The following is an 18,609-nucleotide window of genomic DNA, read 5'->3' on the forward strand; positions in this document are numbered from 1 at the left end:
CTATATATTGCCAACAACCATGATAATTTTTTCATAATTATCTTATTTATGAAATAACTATTTTGCCATTAACTTTCTCTACAATTTCATTCTTGAGTCGTGACATTTTCTTTGTATATTTACAGTACTAATCTTTCTTCTTCTTTTTTTTCTTTTCTTTTTTTTTCCTTTCTTTCCCTTTCATTTTGCTGCCATAAGCTGCTACCTTTCCATCTTCCATTGTGTAGAAAATTCTAAAATTTCTCCCTTTTTTCTTCATTTTAGTCTATTTATTCCATCATCCAATCAAATTTCACCATATTTCAACTTTATTTCTATAAATTTTCACAAACTTTCCACCTAACCAGATATGGGATTTCAATCCCATCATTGAAATCCCATCATTTTGTCTCTAAAAATCAATTAAGTATAGAAAAATAACATTTAGACCATAAAATAGGAAAATTACATTTTAGTCCCTCTGCTTTTCCACTTTATTCAAGTTAGTTCCTATCTCAATTTTCAATTTCAACATTTCAATATATCTCAATGTCACATTCATAAAAATTAATTCTTAAATTACAAACTTCAATGGTTAATACTCTTAAAATTATTCTCTTAAATTTAAGTTTATTACATTATTTTTTTATAAACTACTAAGTGATGGTTTTTTTTAATTTCAAAATATTATACTAAAAATTTAATAGAAGAATTTTAATTATATTGACAATTGAACTTGATTTTAAATTTTAAAAATTAAAAGAATTACATTCTTGAAAATAAAAATAAAAGGACTAAATTCTAAATATATAAAAATTTTAAAACTTATACATGAAAACATTTTTAATTGCAATAAACATCTTAAACTATAACCCTTATTTTTAATTGGTTCCTAAATTGTAAAACATTTTAATTATATCTCTAAACTATTAATGTTATATCAATTAGGTCCTTTCATTATTAAAACAATTAAATAACACGTCAAATCTTATGTAGCTAAATCTAAAACAATTTTTTAAAAATAATGTTTTTGTATAACTTTTAAAAGTAAAAAAATAAAAAAAATTAGAAAGAAGAAAAAAGAATGAACGATAAAGCTTTTGTAAACATCAACTAACGTTTCATTTGGTTTCAAAAACATAGATCACATTCGCTTTTCTTGGAAAATGAAAATTGTTGACAAGAATGTATTTGGTTGGAAAATTTAAAATGATTTTAAAAATAAAAATATATAAAAATTAGAAAACAATAAAAATGTTTTCATCATTTTCACTAAAAATACTTTGTAGAACTGAAAATGATGAAAATAATAGTTTGTAACTTTAAATGAATTGACACTATTTTAAAGTCATATAAATATAAAAATATTCTCTTTTTTTCCTATAGTTATTCAAATATTAAATTTATTTATCAAATGTGTTTTTCAATTTTGAAAAATAAAATTATTTTCTACAAATGAAAATAAAAATATTTTCAAAAACCAAACGATATTCATTTTAAAATGATTTGACATTGATTAAATAATTAAATTGATAATTTTAGTAATAAACAAACCTAATCGATATAATCTTGTAATTAAAATAATTTAAAGTTTAAAATAAATTTAAGTTAGATTTTTGATCCAATACTATAAAAATTTCATATACCAAAATGAACAAGAAATAGAGTAAAATATGGCAAACAATCAAAATATATATATATATATATATATATATATAATTATTGGTTGCTCATCATTCATCATAAATAAAAATCCGAAATCTCCTTAGAATTTACATACAAAGTTCAATTGACTCCTCTTTATGACTGACTACAAAAGAATGATTCCATGTTTTTTACCCATTATTATATAATAATTTTAATAATAACAATAATAATCCCTATATTCTTGCTTCTTTATCTACATCCTCCTCTCCACCACCTCCCACTTACCCAAACTGTGTTTCTTCTATCCTTACACATGATTTTCCTTTTTCCAAAAGACAAAAATGAACCGAAAAAAAAAAAAAAAAAAGTAAAATCTTAACAACAAAAGGAATTTTTCCATCGTTTTTTTTAGTCCCCCAACTTGTCAAACTTCGAGTGAAACTCGGGTTTTTATCGGTTTTAGCTTCAAACCCATGCTTTCTGGTGAGAGTAGCTCCGGTGAGATGCAAGACGGACTTAACGGGCTCCTTGGGCTGTCACTTAAAGGACAAGGCCTATACAAACCGTACCGCATGAAGAAGTATTCCATCGGTATTAGCATCGCATGTGGCTGTTCTTCAGTCACCATTGATCCACAAGCCTGGACCTGCAAGTAAGCATTTGCATTATTATGCCCTGAAATCCCGAAAGGCCAAATCCTGGTAAAAGTACCATTGAAGTCCTTGTAGTAGTTAAATTGCATTTTGTCCCTATATTAGATCAAAGAGCATTTCATCTATTTGTATTAATAAAAACTGGTGCGGCTGACAAAATAACTAGACAATGACACGTAACATGCCATGTGTACCTTATGTTGACGTATAAGGACCAATTTTTAATAGTAAAAATGAATGAATTTTTTAACAAAAGGACCAATTTGCTCTTTGATCTAATCTACAAGGACTAATTTACTCATATTTTGAGTAGATAGGGCAAAATGCTATACAACTCCGAGTACAGGGGCCTTCATAGTACTTTTACCACCAAATCCCTATCTCTAACGGAATTTTTTGATACTAAAACCATTTTGCATCATTCGACAATGTAGTAACGAACTAAAACACTACAATACATAGTTTGTACTTACCTCGACTAAGGCACTAAATCTTCTATCCAACTTGGATGTCATATAGAGGGCCTCGGAATGAAAAGGTGAGCTATCCCCAACGAATATTAAGGTACGGCATCTTAGTCTTTTCAACCCACTGGTAAGATCAGGTCTTCTGCAAATCGGAGATACAAAGTTTTCATGTAATAAAGCCGAATAACATGCAAAAAGTGACAATAGGAAAGAAGTCATGTTATTTTGTATCGTACCTATTAATGGCTTGAAGAAATCGCATCACGTTTGACCCGTATCTCTCATCCAGTAACTGAGAAAACAAACATGCCGTAGAAATAGAGTGAATCCAAAGAAAAAAAAGGAATCAAAAGCAAAATGAAAAAGAAATGCAAAAGCACTTACTCTTCGGCATGCTTGAACAATATCTGATTCAGGAACTTCTGCATTACCACGAACTTCCTGTTACAATTTACAGAAATCTCGTCATTCAGTGTACTTGAGAAGTTAGAATATAACAAAAAAGAAACTTAAAACGATAGTCTACTAGGAAGGAAAGTTTGGATACCTTACTAAAGTATCGTTGAAGCAAAATTTCTTTAAGCAGTCCACACATTCCGTAAAAATATAACAAGTTTGACATCACCTAGAGATTATAATCATTTTAGTTAATACGATATAAACGTATAACAAAGGATGTTAATTATAACCGACAATGTTAGTGACGAACCTTGTTATAAAACCATTCAGTCCAAGAAGGTGCTTTGCAAAGCGGGGATACAAGTATCAAACCAAGAACACGTTCTCTGTATTTTATCTGCAATGCAAAAATCTTTGTCAATGAACCCTCATCAAAAGATTTAAATATAATACTCAAAAGAATTCATACAGAAACCTACAGCAAATAGAGTAAGAATGTAAGCACCCGCCGTTACTCCCATGCACATCACTGCACCTAGCCTGAACAGATTCTCAAGTATTAAACCCCTTTTCGACTAAAACATTAACACCAACCAAATCTGATAGCTCTCTACTAAGATACTACCATAAGTGAGATGGCAGCATCGAGTAAAAAAAAAGGGTCGTATTTAGAAAACCAAAAAAAAGATTACCTGAAAAAGTTGAGAACCTCGAGAATCTGATCGGCCAAGTCATCGGCAGAATACGAAGAAGTGCTTGGACAAATTTGAGCAGCTCCCAACTGCAAGAACTCTTGTGAAAGTGCCAGAAAGGAGACTATGTGAATAATGAAATCCAATAATTGATTTCGTTGCAAGGAGATATAATAGTGTGTAAAAGGCAAATATGAATATGACAACAAATTTACAGACCTCATGTCCGGGAGGACTAATATGATAAATGCAGAAGTTGTGCAGCAGCAAAGAGGCCGCTTCTGGACAAAAGAACAATCCTTGGAAACAAGACATATCTGAAAAATATACGAACCATACAATGCAATTGTTAGACAGCAGAATTGGAGATAAACACCGACCAAGCAGAATTATACTTACAATTCAACGCCAAATCCGGATATGTAATTAGTGCAGGCTTGTCTTGATCCCCATAAACTATAACAGACACAGAACCACAGCGCGTGCGTACATGATGTTCCTGATGTAAGATTGAATATAAATCCACATAAGAGATAGAGTTAAGAATTCCAATCAATAATAGAATAGATGTATTCGAAACTTTTGAGTACCATAATGTTTTTCTAAGTCGGTAGTTTATTTTTTTGAGGTTTCAGTTATATAAGACAAATCATTAGTTTCATGTGACCCTAAAAAAAAGGAAGAAAAAGAAAAGAAACACTTCAATTATATCTAAAAATAAAAATTATTCATCAAAAAAGCACATCCCATGTGCACTCTCATCCCTTTCATCAAAATACAACTTAAACATAACTTTGTAAAAGAATTTTTAAAAAGAAAGAAAAGACAGATGAATCAAATGAGTGGTTCTTGATATTAATCATTGCAATTCTTCAAAAAAGGAGATGATAGTCTAAAAGGAAAGCATGGGATGCTGGAATCTCTCAAATATTAAAAGAAGACATTGACATTAGGTTGATGTAAGGAAAAAAAAGTAAATTTACAGCTAGGCAATTTTAATATATATATAGTGAAACAATGAAAAAGGTATCTTCAAATGAACTGCATAACACAAGTTGAATAATCCCATATGAATCAATAGTTAAAAGAATCCATTATCCAACCTATTTTGTCATCATAAGCAACTAAGAAGGAAAGAATCTTTAACCAATTAAAAAAAAAGTAAAGTAAAAATTTATACATAAAACTGCAAATGAATTACTAAAGTTAAGAAAACAAGAATTTTGATACAAAAGAGGATAACCCCATTACCATAACAAATGTAAAAAAGACAAAGAAGGTTGTGATTTGTGAAGAAACCAAAAAAAAATGATTGCTCTATATATATATAACAAGAGCAGAAATGGAAACTGCCCCAGCTTACCCAATGTGTAAAATACAAACAAATTTGACCAAATAATGAAAATTTAGTGAAACCCCATTTTGTTAAATCCTTGGTATTGTGGAAATTTTCAAATCAAGTTCAAATTAACCCAAAATTACCTCCCATTTGAAGAAAAAATGGGGGAAGGGAGGGGAATGGAATCTTTACTCCTTTTCCCTTAAAACCCAATTCAACAAATGAAAATATGTAATTAAAAAAAAAAAAAGATGACCAAATAAGGAAAACATAGATCTAGTAAAAACCCATTTCGTTAAATTCTCAATATTACCTAATGAAATTCAATTCAACCCAAAATTCCACCATTTTCAATATTTCAAAAAATCTTTTAAAAACCCCAAAAAAATTCAACAATGCAAAATGGGAAATGGGTAAAAAAAAAAAAGAAGAAGGGTAAGAACCTTTCCACCGAGATAGATCTTTTCAGCATCAAGAGGAATGGAATCGTTTGATTCAACCATGGCTGTGGCTCTTCCTCTGTTATGTTCAAACAAAGAAAGAACAAAAGAAAAAAACTTCTTTTTCTTCAAACAATAACAGCTTTTTTTTTCTTTTCTTTCCTTTTTCTCAAGAGTAATATAAAGCCTTATTGCTTCGATTTAATGGCTTATAAATCAAGCGATTCTTCTTCTTCTTCTTTTGAATTATTTTTTATAGCCATTGATGAAAGCTCCACCGACGCTTTAACTGAACCAAACGGATTTACTTCTTTTAACCTTACTTCTGGTTAAAATCTTAACCCTTGGTTAAGTTTATATCAACCGCAACAGCAACTAACAAACGACACCGTTTCAACAAAACGAAAGGTTCTATATAACTAAACATGGATTCGTTTGTTGGTGATTAGCTTTCGGTATTTTCTATGTGTTAATTTATGTTTTGGTCTTTTATTTATACTTAAATTTAAGATTTAATCTCTATATTTTAATTTGAAACGGTTAATCTCGGTATTTTAATTTCAAACAGTTAATCGATTGTACTAAATTCATGAAAATAAAAGTAGATTGACTAGATTTTAAAAATTCGAAAAGTGTAATAATTGGAAGCATAATTGCTATACCCTTATTCGGTGCGACATGTGACACTACGAGAAGACACCTAAAAGACACTCGCTCTCCACTTACCTCTTGGCCTACAACACTTGGCATATTCTCCATCTAAGTGCTTAGACTGTCCTCTACTAGTGACCAGCTACCCAGGCATTTGTTTTTAGCGGGAATACACTCATATTTAATGAGGGAACCACTGAGCATAACAATTTTATACTACTTCAGTTAATGGAATGTTAAAACAATACCATGCATGAGGACCACCCATGTACAGTGGTCTTGCCTCCTAGCTAATTGGACAATTATCATATCTCGAATTTGTCGATAATGTGGCCTCATTGAGCACAAGACATTCCCTATAAACACCCTATAAAGCGATGAACGAGGGATCGATCCTTTAGCCTTTCAACAACCTTAAGCACTCCCTAGCACTCAACCTTCTTTGCTATCTTATCCTCTTCACTTACCTCATTTCTTCGGCTATTTAGGTGAACCGATCTTCCTTGCACCACCACCTTCTCTTTACTGTTTCCTCTCTTTTTAGCACTTATATCAACAACAATTTAACCAAATTTCTATATTAAAACGAGTATTTGTAAGAAAAGTTCAGTAATTTAACCCAAATAATTAATAGTGGTAACTATTTAGACTAAATGACAATATTAGAAATGCAAAGAGATAAAATTATGTCAAATTGAAATACATAAATTAAATCTCAATGTTAATAATAACAAAAGGACCAAAACCAAAATTTAACCATTCTTTTTTGGGGGGGATATTTAGAGAAAAAATGGGGTTAATGATTATCATTTGTTTTTTAACTGAAATGAAACGATTGGCGCTGCAGATACGTGTACATGTTTCATTGGTTGCTTTTTTAGTGGGTCCATAGTATTTTCACATGTGATAAAAGAGATATTGGCGCCGTATTTGAAATATGTACCTCTGTCATTGGATGCTTTTTTTCGGTGGGTCCATTTTTAATTTTTAATTTTTTATTTTCATATACATAAATTGGCCTTAGAAGTTACAGTTTCTTTTTTTTATTTTTATTTTGCTTTGCCGTTCATCTAACTCAAAATTGATTTATTTAAATTAATGTGTCTTTATCAATGATAATTAGATCCATAATTTAATTATTATTTACTGTAATTATAATTACACATTTTGTACAATTATTTTGTATTTGAAATTATAAGGTTTTTAAAAGTTATAATTTTTTCTATGACACAATTCAAATATTATTGTCACTAAATCGAGAGATTGTTGGTAGCTACAAATACACTTTTAAATACAATTATAAGTATAATAAAATATACATTTGAGAAATTATCACTTGAATTAACTGTTATAGAGCGTGGTCCAAAACTGATAATTAGAATGTATCTAGATAACGTTCTCAGAGTGAATTTTAGTGGTAGGAAAGGGCATTGCCCCAAAAAAATAAAAATTGAGATTTCAACCCCTCATAAAATATTAAATTTATAATTTTATATATGATAAAATTACAATTTGGGCCCCAAAATAGAAATAAAATTATTTTAGCTCTTTCAAAAATAGTGAAATTATAAATTCCTAAATTATAAAATTATATTTTGATATCTCAAAATTTATAATTCAATTTCGCTTCCCTAAAAAATTATATTAAGTTTCCTAATTAAATATTTTACTATAAATTTGGAACATCGTTTAATTTTATTGATTTGATTCTCATTTTTTTTTTTTTTGGAACATAATTTCACTTTTTATTTTATTTTATGGAAATTCTCCAAAATGAATTATATGTTAGGTTTACAATAATTTTCTCATTATAAGAGTATACTATTATAGGTTTATAACAATCGTCTCTCTATAACAAACAAAATATTGACAAACAAATGGAGTTTTTATAAAGAGGATGTAGATAAATACGTAGATAATATATCACATATATTTTACTTATATTCATTAGAAAAATTCAACACCCTTGATTGACTTGGTGGGTAATAGTTGTTCACAAGTAGAACTCATCCAAGTTTGAACTTTTGGAGGAGTAATGTGAGTATGTGATGTAAGTATGCTTCTACCATGGGTGCATGTATACTAGAATTTTGTTCATAGGTTGGGCCACTTACCTAGACTCGAAGACTCACTCGAAAATTGGGTGGGTTTAGGCAAAAATATAAGCTCAAAAAAGGGTTTGGACAAATAAAAAATACCTGTTTTCCAAACAGATCGAGCTTTAGTAAGATTTTTTTGGTCTGGGTCAAATTTGCCTAAATAATTTTTTCCACTGTTTGCTGTCATTTTGATGTTGTTTTGCTACTATTTTGTTAATGTTGTTTGGATATTGGATAACTCTTGTTTTACTATTACTTTTGCTATTATTTTAGAAGCATTTGTTTGTTAAGTTGCAACTATCATAATGTTATTTAAGTATAAAAGATTTTTTTAATATTTTTATATAAAAATTAATACGAGTGAGCCAAGCCTAACTTGAATTTAGCATTTTTTATCTGAACTGGATTTGAAAAAAATTTTAAGCCTATTTTTCAAATCATATCCGAGCCTAGAATTTTATAACGACAACCTGATTTAACCATGATCAGGTCTAGTGCGTACTAACCCGTTTAATTATACAAATATGTGATAATATTTTAAATTTGTTTATATTTTTATTTAATTAACGATAACACTTTTTGAATAAATAATATAAATAAAGAACCAACATAATAATTGCCAGTTCTGAAAAAAACAAATTACAAATGTCTACAAAAGATTTTGTTCATCATAATTTTATTAATGAAATTTGGGGTCCACCACTTTTGTTGTTTTAAATAATATTTCATCAAATTTTTTATAACCATTAATATAAAATGTTGATTTATAAAAATTAAAAAAATTGTCACAAATTGGTCCAAATTTAAGTTCTTCTTTTTTATATATTTTTCAAATCAAAATTTACTATATGCCTAATCTTTAATTTTTTTTCCTTTTTAAAAAAATTAAACATTTATGTTGTTTACTTTTTAATTAAGTTACATAATAAAAAATAAGTGTTTCATATTACCATTTATATACAAAATAATCATACAAAATAATGTGGGAATATAAAGCTTTTGACAGAATTGATATAGCCTATTCAATTGTGAAATTATTAAAATTTATTATATTGTAAGGATATTTATGTTTTTTATATTTTGATAAACCTAAAATATATATAATAAGAATTATAAAATTTAAACCCAAATCATTATGACCTTTATGCTCTCAACTTTACTATTTTAATCATTTTTTTATTTTCATATCAATTTTTATAATTTATGCCATAATCTATGTAACATCCCTAATCCTATACCGTCACCGTATAAGGTTACGAGACATTACCAACAAGATAGTCCAATTCGGTCATTAATTAAAATAAATATTCACACACATCCTAGTTTTAAGATGTAGTCCCTTTAATGGGCCTTTATGATCCAATATGAACAAGAATTCAATTCGAACTAATTTAGAATCACTACTAATTTTAGTAAATTTCAAATTTCATATTATATACCGCTGCCAACCATAATTTACTTATTTCATCAATACTTTTACAACCTAAATGACTCTCATTAAACATCCCGGTACATGCCATTATCAATACTCAACATACTTTACCTTAATGAATTCGGGATCGCCCGGGATACCGATTCAACGTACTATCTTTACTTAACTCGAGCACGAAACAAACCGTGCAATGAGTATGGTATACTTAGTGGTATTTCTATAATCCGAACAATTAATAATATAACAAATACTTAAGATCATAATAACAATTACAATTATTCAATTATTTATTCATAGATAAATTTCAACTACTTACCATATAAATTTTATACAAATCATATAATAAACACAATAACATAATTGTTCAATTCTTAACTAAATCCATTATTATTTACTCCATTCTTTCACTTACTACTCGGTATAGCTTTCCTTAATTTACTCACAATTCAATATCATTAAACTATATTCAACTATACACTTATCAATCATATTCCATTTTAATTCATTTCAATAACTGTCAATTTCATTTATATCATATCAACTTACTATCCCTGATAGCTTTCAGTATATACATACGATTCATATATCTCAAATCACATTTCAATTCATCAAGTGTCATCATATATCATCAATTCGAACTTCAATCATTTCATGAACCTTTGGTTCATATTTTCAATTTCATATCTAAATTTTAAATTCTCAATTCAATTTCTCGTTTCATTTCAATAGCTTGATCAATCAAATTTATTCGATTTATCTTTCATTTATTTACCCCTATTAATAAACCCGGACTTTGACAGATACACGGATTCCAACCCAAACACACCAGTACGACACATTGTGCCTAAAACGGTACATAGTACCTGATCAGTATACGACCATAAAGTGCCTAAAACGACACATGAGGTGCCTGATACGACACACGAGGTGCCTGATACGACACACGAGGTGCCTGAAATACGACACATAAAGTGCCTGATCGATAAAGCCGGCAAATTCCGTACACTTCCAGATCCTATGGCATGCCAATTATATCCGACTCAGCCCGACTAGTTAATAGGGTATTTCATTCACTTTCTCAATTTAATAGTTCTTTCATCAATATCTCATTCCGATAATTATACATATTTACCCATTTTCACAATTCATACAATTTCATTCAATTCAACAAATATATTTCAATTATGCACATTAATTCATAATTCAATACAATTCAATTCACTTTTCAATACCAAATATTCAAATATCACAATCTCATATATTCATATCAATTTCCTCATATTTCCAATCAATATATTTTTCAATATAACATTCATTCAATATTCAAATTTCTACATAAGTCATATATATTATATAATTCAATCAATATAATTTCAATCAAAATAATTGCAATCAATATAAATTCAATAAATTCATCGATACTAAAATCAATCTATTTCAATTGTAAAACATCATAATTCAATCACTAACATTTGCCATATGTATATAAATATAATAAATAATGACTAAGTTTGGATTATAGAAATATAAACCGAAATTTTTGAGCTAACTCCAGTTGACTTTGTCTTGTCCTTTCTTAGCTGAGATTTCCGGTACCACATTGACTACGAAATTAATACAATTCATAATCATTAATACATTACTAATTCATATCTTGAGTTACAGAATTCTAAATTAAGATCCGCTAATTTTTCCTGAAACTAGACTCACAAATCTTCTTACAATAAAATTTCCAGAATTTTTGGTTTAGCCATTAAGTACAGTTTATTCTTTAAATTCACCCCTATTCTGCTGTCTGACAGTTTCGTCCTTTCTTCACTAAAAATTAATTATCTCACAGTACAGAACTCGGATAATATTCCCGTTGATTTCTCCTGAAAATAGACTCATTAGGAATTATAAACATATAAATTTAAACCTCTAATTATTTCTCTTCAATTTTTTGTGATTTTCCAAAGTCAGAACAGGGAAACCCGAATTCATTCTGACCTTATCTCACAAAATTCATTATATCTCATAATTTACAACTCACTTGCTTATACCGTTTCTTCTATAAGAAACTAGACTCAATAAGCTTTAATTCCATATTTTATTCATCCTCTAATTCAATTTCTACAATTTTTGGTGATTTTTCAAAATTAGACTACTGCTGCTGTCCAAAATAGTCTTAATACAAAATATTGATTTACTTTAATTTCAATTTAATCCTAACTAAATTCACTTACTTTTCTATCTTAATTCATACTTTATTTCTACTCATTTTTTAACCAGACTTAGACATAATTATCTATTTTTCATCATAAAACCATAAATTTGAAATTCTTACAATTTAGTCCTTAAAGCATAAAACTTATGAATCACTTTACAATTCAATCCTTATATCATTTCTAACTTGAATTTCTATCAATTTAGCCCTTAATTCATCATTTTATTTAACATGGACAATATCTAGAAATCTAATAACTTTTAAAATATCAACTTAATTTCATCAAAACTTTGTTCTAAAACTTCTAAAACATCAAAATTAAGTAAAAGGACTTGATTGACTTACCTATTAAAGCTTAAAACTTCAAACCTTAAATTTTCTTTTCTCCTTTCTTTCTTTCTTTTTCTCCCTGCTCTCTATTTCGTTTCATTCTGTTTCTATTTCCTTTCATTTGCTTCTTTAGTTTATATAATATAATATAATATAATATAATTAAAACATAAAATATTTTTATTATATAATAATATAATAATATACTAAACATAAAAAAAATCTTAGATTTTCTTCATGATAAACATAAAATATAAAATATCTTTATTATATAAACCGCCTCAATTTATACTTTTGTATAATTGCCCTTTTAGTGCTTTTTATTTTCTTTTAATCTATAATTCAATTTTTATCCCTTATTTAATTTAGTCTTTTTCTTAATTACTCTTAATTAAATTAAATTCACTTAATTAAACTCTAATTAACCACTCATTTTACTTCGTAAATATTTTTAATAAATATTTACTTAATCCGCTTTTCAGAAACGGAGACCCGAAAATATACTTTTTCGGTAACGGTAAAATTCGAATCGTTACAATCTAATATAAATTTATGGAAATTATATTTATTTATTTAAAATATATTTTCTCAAAAACAAAAGGAAGTATTTCAAATTTGACTTATTGGAAAACGCCAACTGGAAAGGTCAAGCAGACAGCAAAGTCGTCCTTATTTTATTTTTCACATGGGTGGCTTAGGGAAGGGAATTACCATTTATGGGTCAAATATAAAATTATTTGGCAATTCCATCAATTACCATGAGTAAATGCCCACATTACATTACCATTTTCTTCATTAATTTTGACAATTTTATTTACTTATTTATTGATGCTTAAATCCACACCTGATATATATACTACACATTACATTACTATTCAATTTATTTTAAGGAATAATAGATTTTTTCCGAATCGATTTGAAATTTTAAAATTTATAATTAATAGAAATAATTAAAAAATTAAACTCATAACAAAAAAACTATCTAAACTGTCTTAATCAATTAAGTTGATTTAGTCGATTTTTTTAGTTTTAACTGAAGATTACTCATTGTGTTTATTATTAAAAGAAGTGTTTTTCATTAAGTTATTATTAAGAAAAGAATTGAAGTCAATCTCATTATTGTTCATTGTAGAAGGGGATTACCAACGTTTAGGATGAGGTTGGTAGAGGTATAATATGAAATGTTGGTAATGTTCGGGCTGATGTTGGACCCTCGCAAAGTATTTTCGTTTAATAATTTAATTATAGATTTTGATTATATATGCTATTTTTTACACAATATTTAAAAATACTCATAGTTCCTCCCAACCTATCAAGAGGAGGATAATGTGCTTCAGCTCACTCGAACCCACGTCCTTCTATATTGACAATAATACTCAATCAACACTCATAAAGTATCATTAATAATCCAGAATTTATCACAAGCAATGCGCCTGGACAATGAGGAGGCCTTGATTTGCTGGAAACGACCGGAAGCAGGATGGCTCAGGATCAATACCAATGGAGCGAGAAGGGGGTGTTATTAATGGTTGGTACTTGGGTCATGGATTTTGCTAAGTACCTGTTGGGAGCTTGTGAGGGACTCAAACAAGCATGGTAGTCAGGAGCGAGCCAAGTTGTTGAAATGGACAGACAGTGCACTCATGAAGGCCATCAAGAGGGTGGTTGGTTGAGATTGGTGGGTCAAAGTTCTCCATGTTTATAGAGAAGGCAACACTCGCATTTTCGAAACCACTAGGTAATGCACGCAGTTTTACAGACTCCGAATGGGATACTTCGACTTCATCATGATCTCCATGGTGTTAGTCTACACAGAATGGTGATGCTTTGATCTTTTGTAGATTCACCCTTTTATATCAAAAAAAAAAAAAAAATCCCACATCAGTCTATAAATGAATTCTACTCAACCTCATAATTTAAACTAAAAATAAAATCTCAATGAAATGTTTTAATACTGTTAGTGACTTTAACTAATCATTAAAAAATAAAAAATAAAAATTATAATATGATCAATAAACTATATGAAAATTTTATTTAAGTTAATAAGCTATTCAAAAGTTTTTATTCATGTGCTAAGTTTTTTTTTAAAAAAAACTATTACTAACGAGCTTCAAATGACGATTCGACCATCAGTGCAATGAATTAATATCTATTAAAAAACCATACTTTAGAAAACTATTTTGCAAGCCAAATTTTTTTTCCTAACAGCAACAGTAATCCAAGCTTAGTGCTTTAAATATGATCTGCTCTTTAGATTTATGTTCCTTTCAATAAACTATGATCAAATTAATTTCCTTTTTGTCGTCGCCGTTCATCTCGGCATTCGCATGAGACCCATCATCCTACACGAGAGGGTTATCAACTTCACTGTCACTGCTCATATCATCATCAGAGGCACCCGAGTCCGAGCCTGAAACCGAGACCTTCTCTTTAGCTGCTTTAGATTTGCTTGAAAGATCATACTTAAAATACTTGATCTTTTCCTTTTCTTCATCCTCACTTCCTTTTCTTTTTTCCCTCGATTTATCATTTATCAGCCTCATCGATCGGGCGGCAGCCACATATGCTGCCGTCATAGCTTCATTTTTTTCATCTTCTCTGTCATCAAGGGAAAACAAAGGTTCATCATCCTCGAGTTTCTTCTCCTCTACCTTTGTTACCGATTGCTCATCAATTTCCTTGGAATTGCCGACAAGTAATTTCGCATGGTATTTCAATATGCTATCGCTGAATAGCTTTATCCCTTGTTTCTCAAGCTGCAATAGCCGCTCTGCACAATGGCAGTTTAGTAACATAAAACTTAAAAGATACAGACAGCTACTTGATATACTAAGAAAGGACTATCGAGTGGTTACTTACTTATAAGAGCTTTAGGTGAGGATCCACTTATTCCTCCGGCTTTCTCATCCGAGCTGATCAGGGTCGAGATCCATTTGGTTATTTGAGAATGAAAATGGGAATTGGCAAAGGCACTTGTATAACAAGTAGCTCTTTTTTGATCCCTGTTTTTTCTGACAAAGTGGATCGAAGATGAATACAAAACCAACTTTAGTTTATGAATTATATAACATCTATTCATACCTGAATAACTCGATGGCCTCAAGTGTGACAACCAATCTTGTCATGGCAATACTTTTTAAGTGCTCATTTGATAGGTGAACTGTCTCAGACTTGAGGAAAGTGTACTCTACCAAAATAACAGCATCATACAGAATATTTTTCAGCAGATTTCCATCTTCGGGTCCCTGCACCACGGAGCGTCTCTTCAGTTCAAATAACCATCAATAAATCAATGCTAATTTAGCATTTGACCTACGAAAAGCTTAATATTGGCAAATGGACCATGGAGGCCCTTGTACTAAGAATCAGATTGCATTTTGCCCTCTTTACTAAAAAAAAGAGTAAATTAGTCCCAGTACATTAAATTAAAGAGCAAACTAATCCTTTCTATTAAATTGTATTGTTAAAAACAAGCATCACTGACAGAATAGTCAGACAGTTACATATAGTATGCCACGTGTATCTCGAGCTGACATACAAGGAACAAATTTTAACAGTAAAAATGGATGAATTTTTTAACAAAAAGACCAATTTGACTAACTTGCCATTTTCTGAGTAAATGAGGCAAAATGCAATTTGGCTCATAGTACAAGGGCCTTCATAGTACTTCTACCCTTAATACTCTAAGCATGACATAATAAAACATCATTGAAGGAATCAACTGTTTATAATAGAATAGAAGCCAGATACAAGTTAAAGCACATCTTGCACAGGAGCTACAAAGAGGAAAACGAGTATGAAGACTTGGACTGAGCTCAATTATTGAGCCACTAATACTTCATTCCCTTTGCTCCCTTGTAACGCCCCCCTGTTTACTATCTTGCCTATAAAAAGGAAAATTGCTATTCACTTCAACATGGAAGTGACCAATGCTTAGAAATCACGAAAAGACTGGGATCCTGTGTATGTCCACCAAAACATGAAAAACCGAAAGAGAATAACTGGAAACCACGATCCAAAGTGGCAGAACCAATAATGCAGCATAAGAATTTCAATAGTTTAGACATTTGTATGGACAGACAAACACACAATTTACTATAGAACCACGCCATTTACAACCCATACGAACTCAACTCCCATAAGCATCATCAACGAGCAGTTTGACGTAAAGCACAAAAAACATAGTAAAACAGGAGGAAGAGATATAACGAATTTAAAATAATCAAACGCTGCAAACTAACCACCAAGGCAGTCACTGGCAAAGCTGGCTGCAACAACATCCTCATAAGCATTTCTGATCGGCATAAAGTGATAATTAGATAGTAAGTATAGCAAATATTGCTCAAGAGAAAATATACAAACATACATACATACATACATATATATACTAAACTATATATATAAGCTTATGATTTAGTCAACGTTGAACAAACATGGCACAAATAAATAATGTACAGCACTAACCAAAGAAATAAAAGTTGTGAAAGCTGGAAATTGAAGCGACAGCCCAACTTTTTAACTCTTTTTCTAACACAATCCCTTCAATCCCAATCCTCGAATCCAAGCAAAGTTTCAACAAAAATGCTTCCACCATAACCACACCAGCCAAGTATTTCACATTAGACCCTCTTTCATTAATCATTCCACAAATCTCATTACTCACTAATGGCAAAAAAGATTGTAAATTTACATTTCTATCTATCCAAATAGAAACTAAATCCTCAACTGGAATCACCAAATCCATATCAATGTTTTCACTTCCCTCACTAAAACCCTTACAACAACACATGCTTATATACCCAATGATCACTTCAACAAGAGACTTAATCCTTTTATTCACTTTCCTTGAGTCCTTTCCTAGTACTTCCACAACTAATTTATAAACCTCGAAAACAATTGGTGCAAGCAATGCTATGCTTTTGGAAGAATTGCAGGGACTTGAACAAGAAGAAACTAGCTGAAAGAGATCATTTATGGTTGATAATCGATTCAAAGGATCTCCTTTTTCGAAATTACGGCTTCGAAACGACAAAGCAGTGTATACCCAGATTGATTCCAGTGGTGGGTCGACTTTTGCTTGCATTAAACTGTGGTATTTAGCAATGAAACCAGAGAAATTTGGGGTTTTTTTGCGGGTTTCAGCTAAAAGGTCTTCCATGGATTGTTTTAGAGAAAGATGGTAGTTTTCACCAATTAGAAAATTTGGTTTTGGGGAATTCGTTGAAGCTTTCATAGGTAAAGCCATGGCATCAGCTAAAAATAACTAAAAATTGTGGAATTTAGAGGTTACGATGTTGTGATTAAAGGTTTCAAGAGCTAAACCCTAATTGTACTAAAAGCTTTTAGTGAAGAGAATGTCAATTTAGGGTTTTAGAGGGGACCGGACCGGACCGGGGTTTCGGTTTGGGCTTTCAGATAACATCCAGTTTCATTGTCTCCGGTTCATACAGTTCTTTCATAAATCTGCCACGTAAGCAAAAATAAGTGAGTTAATATCAAGCTTTTCATAATCTAGTTGGTGGTTGAACTAGTTGAGCCATTGGTTCGTAATCTAACTTAAAAGGATAAATTTTTAACAATAAAAATGGTTGAATTTTTAATAAAAGAAGCAATTCGTTTTTTTAGTAAAAAAATATTAATTTACTCACTTTTTTTAGTAAAATGGGCAAAATGCAATTACTCTCTTAGTACAAGGGTCTCGATAGTACTTTTACAGCCAAAATCTTTTGTGTATGCAAAATTTAATTTGACTAATCTGAATATAAATCCAACTTGATACAATTTAATCATAAAAAAGGTTTGTTATACCCCCAATACTTGGACACGTGTCAACACAACGAGCTATAATAATCAACTTCTACTCCTTGTCATTAGGTCTCCCTTAATCGGACATCTTTTCAAGCTAGAACGCCTGTTCTCTCCACCTAACCCTCCACGTGCTCTTAGTTAAGAACTCGTATTGCTTACTCCTCAAGGATGGCCTTGTTCGTCCACTCTAATGATAAGGCCACCCACTCAACAGGTTACCTCATCAGACACCTACTTTTTAGGTGCAAACACTTCTGTAAGCGTGAACATGCCTCTAGCGATGATTGGGTTCCACTAGAAAATACCAACCTCGTATTATTTGGGACCACTACATCTGCATTTCTCGTCCACTGTAAATACCCTCTTATTGCATAGAGAAAAGATTGAAACATTTTCTCCCCTAATCACCCCTCAAGCCATTGCCTACTCCAATACGAGCTTGTCCTCTTGTCCATTTCCAACTTTGT

General features: G+C 30.3%; 2 protein-coding genes across 4 annotated transcripts; both read right to left on the minus strand.

The window, feature by feature from the left end:
• Positions 1-1,691: 1,691 nt before the first annotated feature.
• On the minus strand, positions 1,692-5,941 carry LOC108468964 (protein NDL1). 2 transcript variants are annotated; one of them, XM_017769838.2, is made up of 11 exons: positions 5,620-5,941; positions 4,237-4,336; positions 4,057-4,154; positions 3,838-3,926; positions 3,625-3,685; positions 3,456-3,542; positions 3,294-3,371; positions 3,131-3,187; positions 2,983-3,038; positions 2,753-2,888; positions 1,692-2,272 (listed from the first exon to the last, which is right to left on the minus strand). In XM_017769838.2, exons 1-11 carry the CDS (start codon positions 5,677-5,679, stop codon positions 2,051-2,053), a joined length of 1,044 nt encoding a protein of 347 aa, XP_017625327.1. In that variant the 5' UTR covers positions 5,680-5,941; the 3' UTR covers positions 1,692-2,050. The 2 variants fall into 2 exon arrangements, with proteins under 2 accessions (XP_017625327.1, XP_017625334.1); XM_017769845.2 differs by lacking the exon at positions 5,620-5,941 and adding an exon at positions 4,428-4,913.
• A 7,616-nt stretch (positions 5,942-13,557) lies between these two features.
• Positions 13,558-17,703, minus strand: LOC108474084 (uncharacterized). Of its 2 annotated transcripts, none has more exons than XM_017776023.2 (5): positions 16,799-17,703; positions 16,576-16,628; positions 15,416-15,579; positions 15,194-15,345; positions 13,558-15,104 (listed from the first exon to the last, which is right to left on the minus strand). In XM_017776023.2, the coding sequence occupies exons 1-5, from the start codon at positions 17,577-17,579 to the stop codon at positions 14,677-14,679; spliced, it is 1,578 nt and encodes a 525-aa protein (XP_017631512.1). In that variant the 5' UTR covers positions 17,580-17,703; the 3' UTR covers positions 13,558-14,676. The 2 variants fall into 2 exon arrangements, with proteins under 2 accessions (XP_017631512.1, XP_052886303.1); XM_053030343.1 differs by having other exon boundaries at positions 14,363-15,104; positions 15,194-15,336.
• Positions 17,704-18,609: the final 906 nt, after the last annotated feature.

This window comes from Gossypium arboreum, chromosome 7, assembly GCF_025698485.1.
Source record: "Gossypium arboreum isolate Shixiya-1 chromosome 7, ASM2569848v2, whole genome shotgun sequence".
Classification (NCBI taxonomy): Eukaryota; Viridiplantae; Streptophyta; class Magnoliopsida; order Malvales; family Malvaceae; genus Gossypium; species Gossypium arboreum.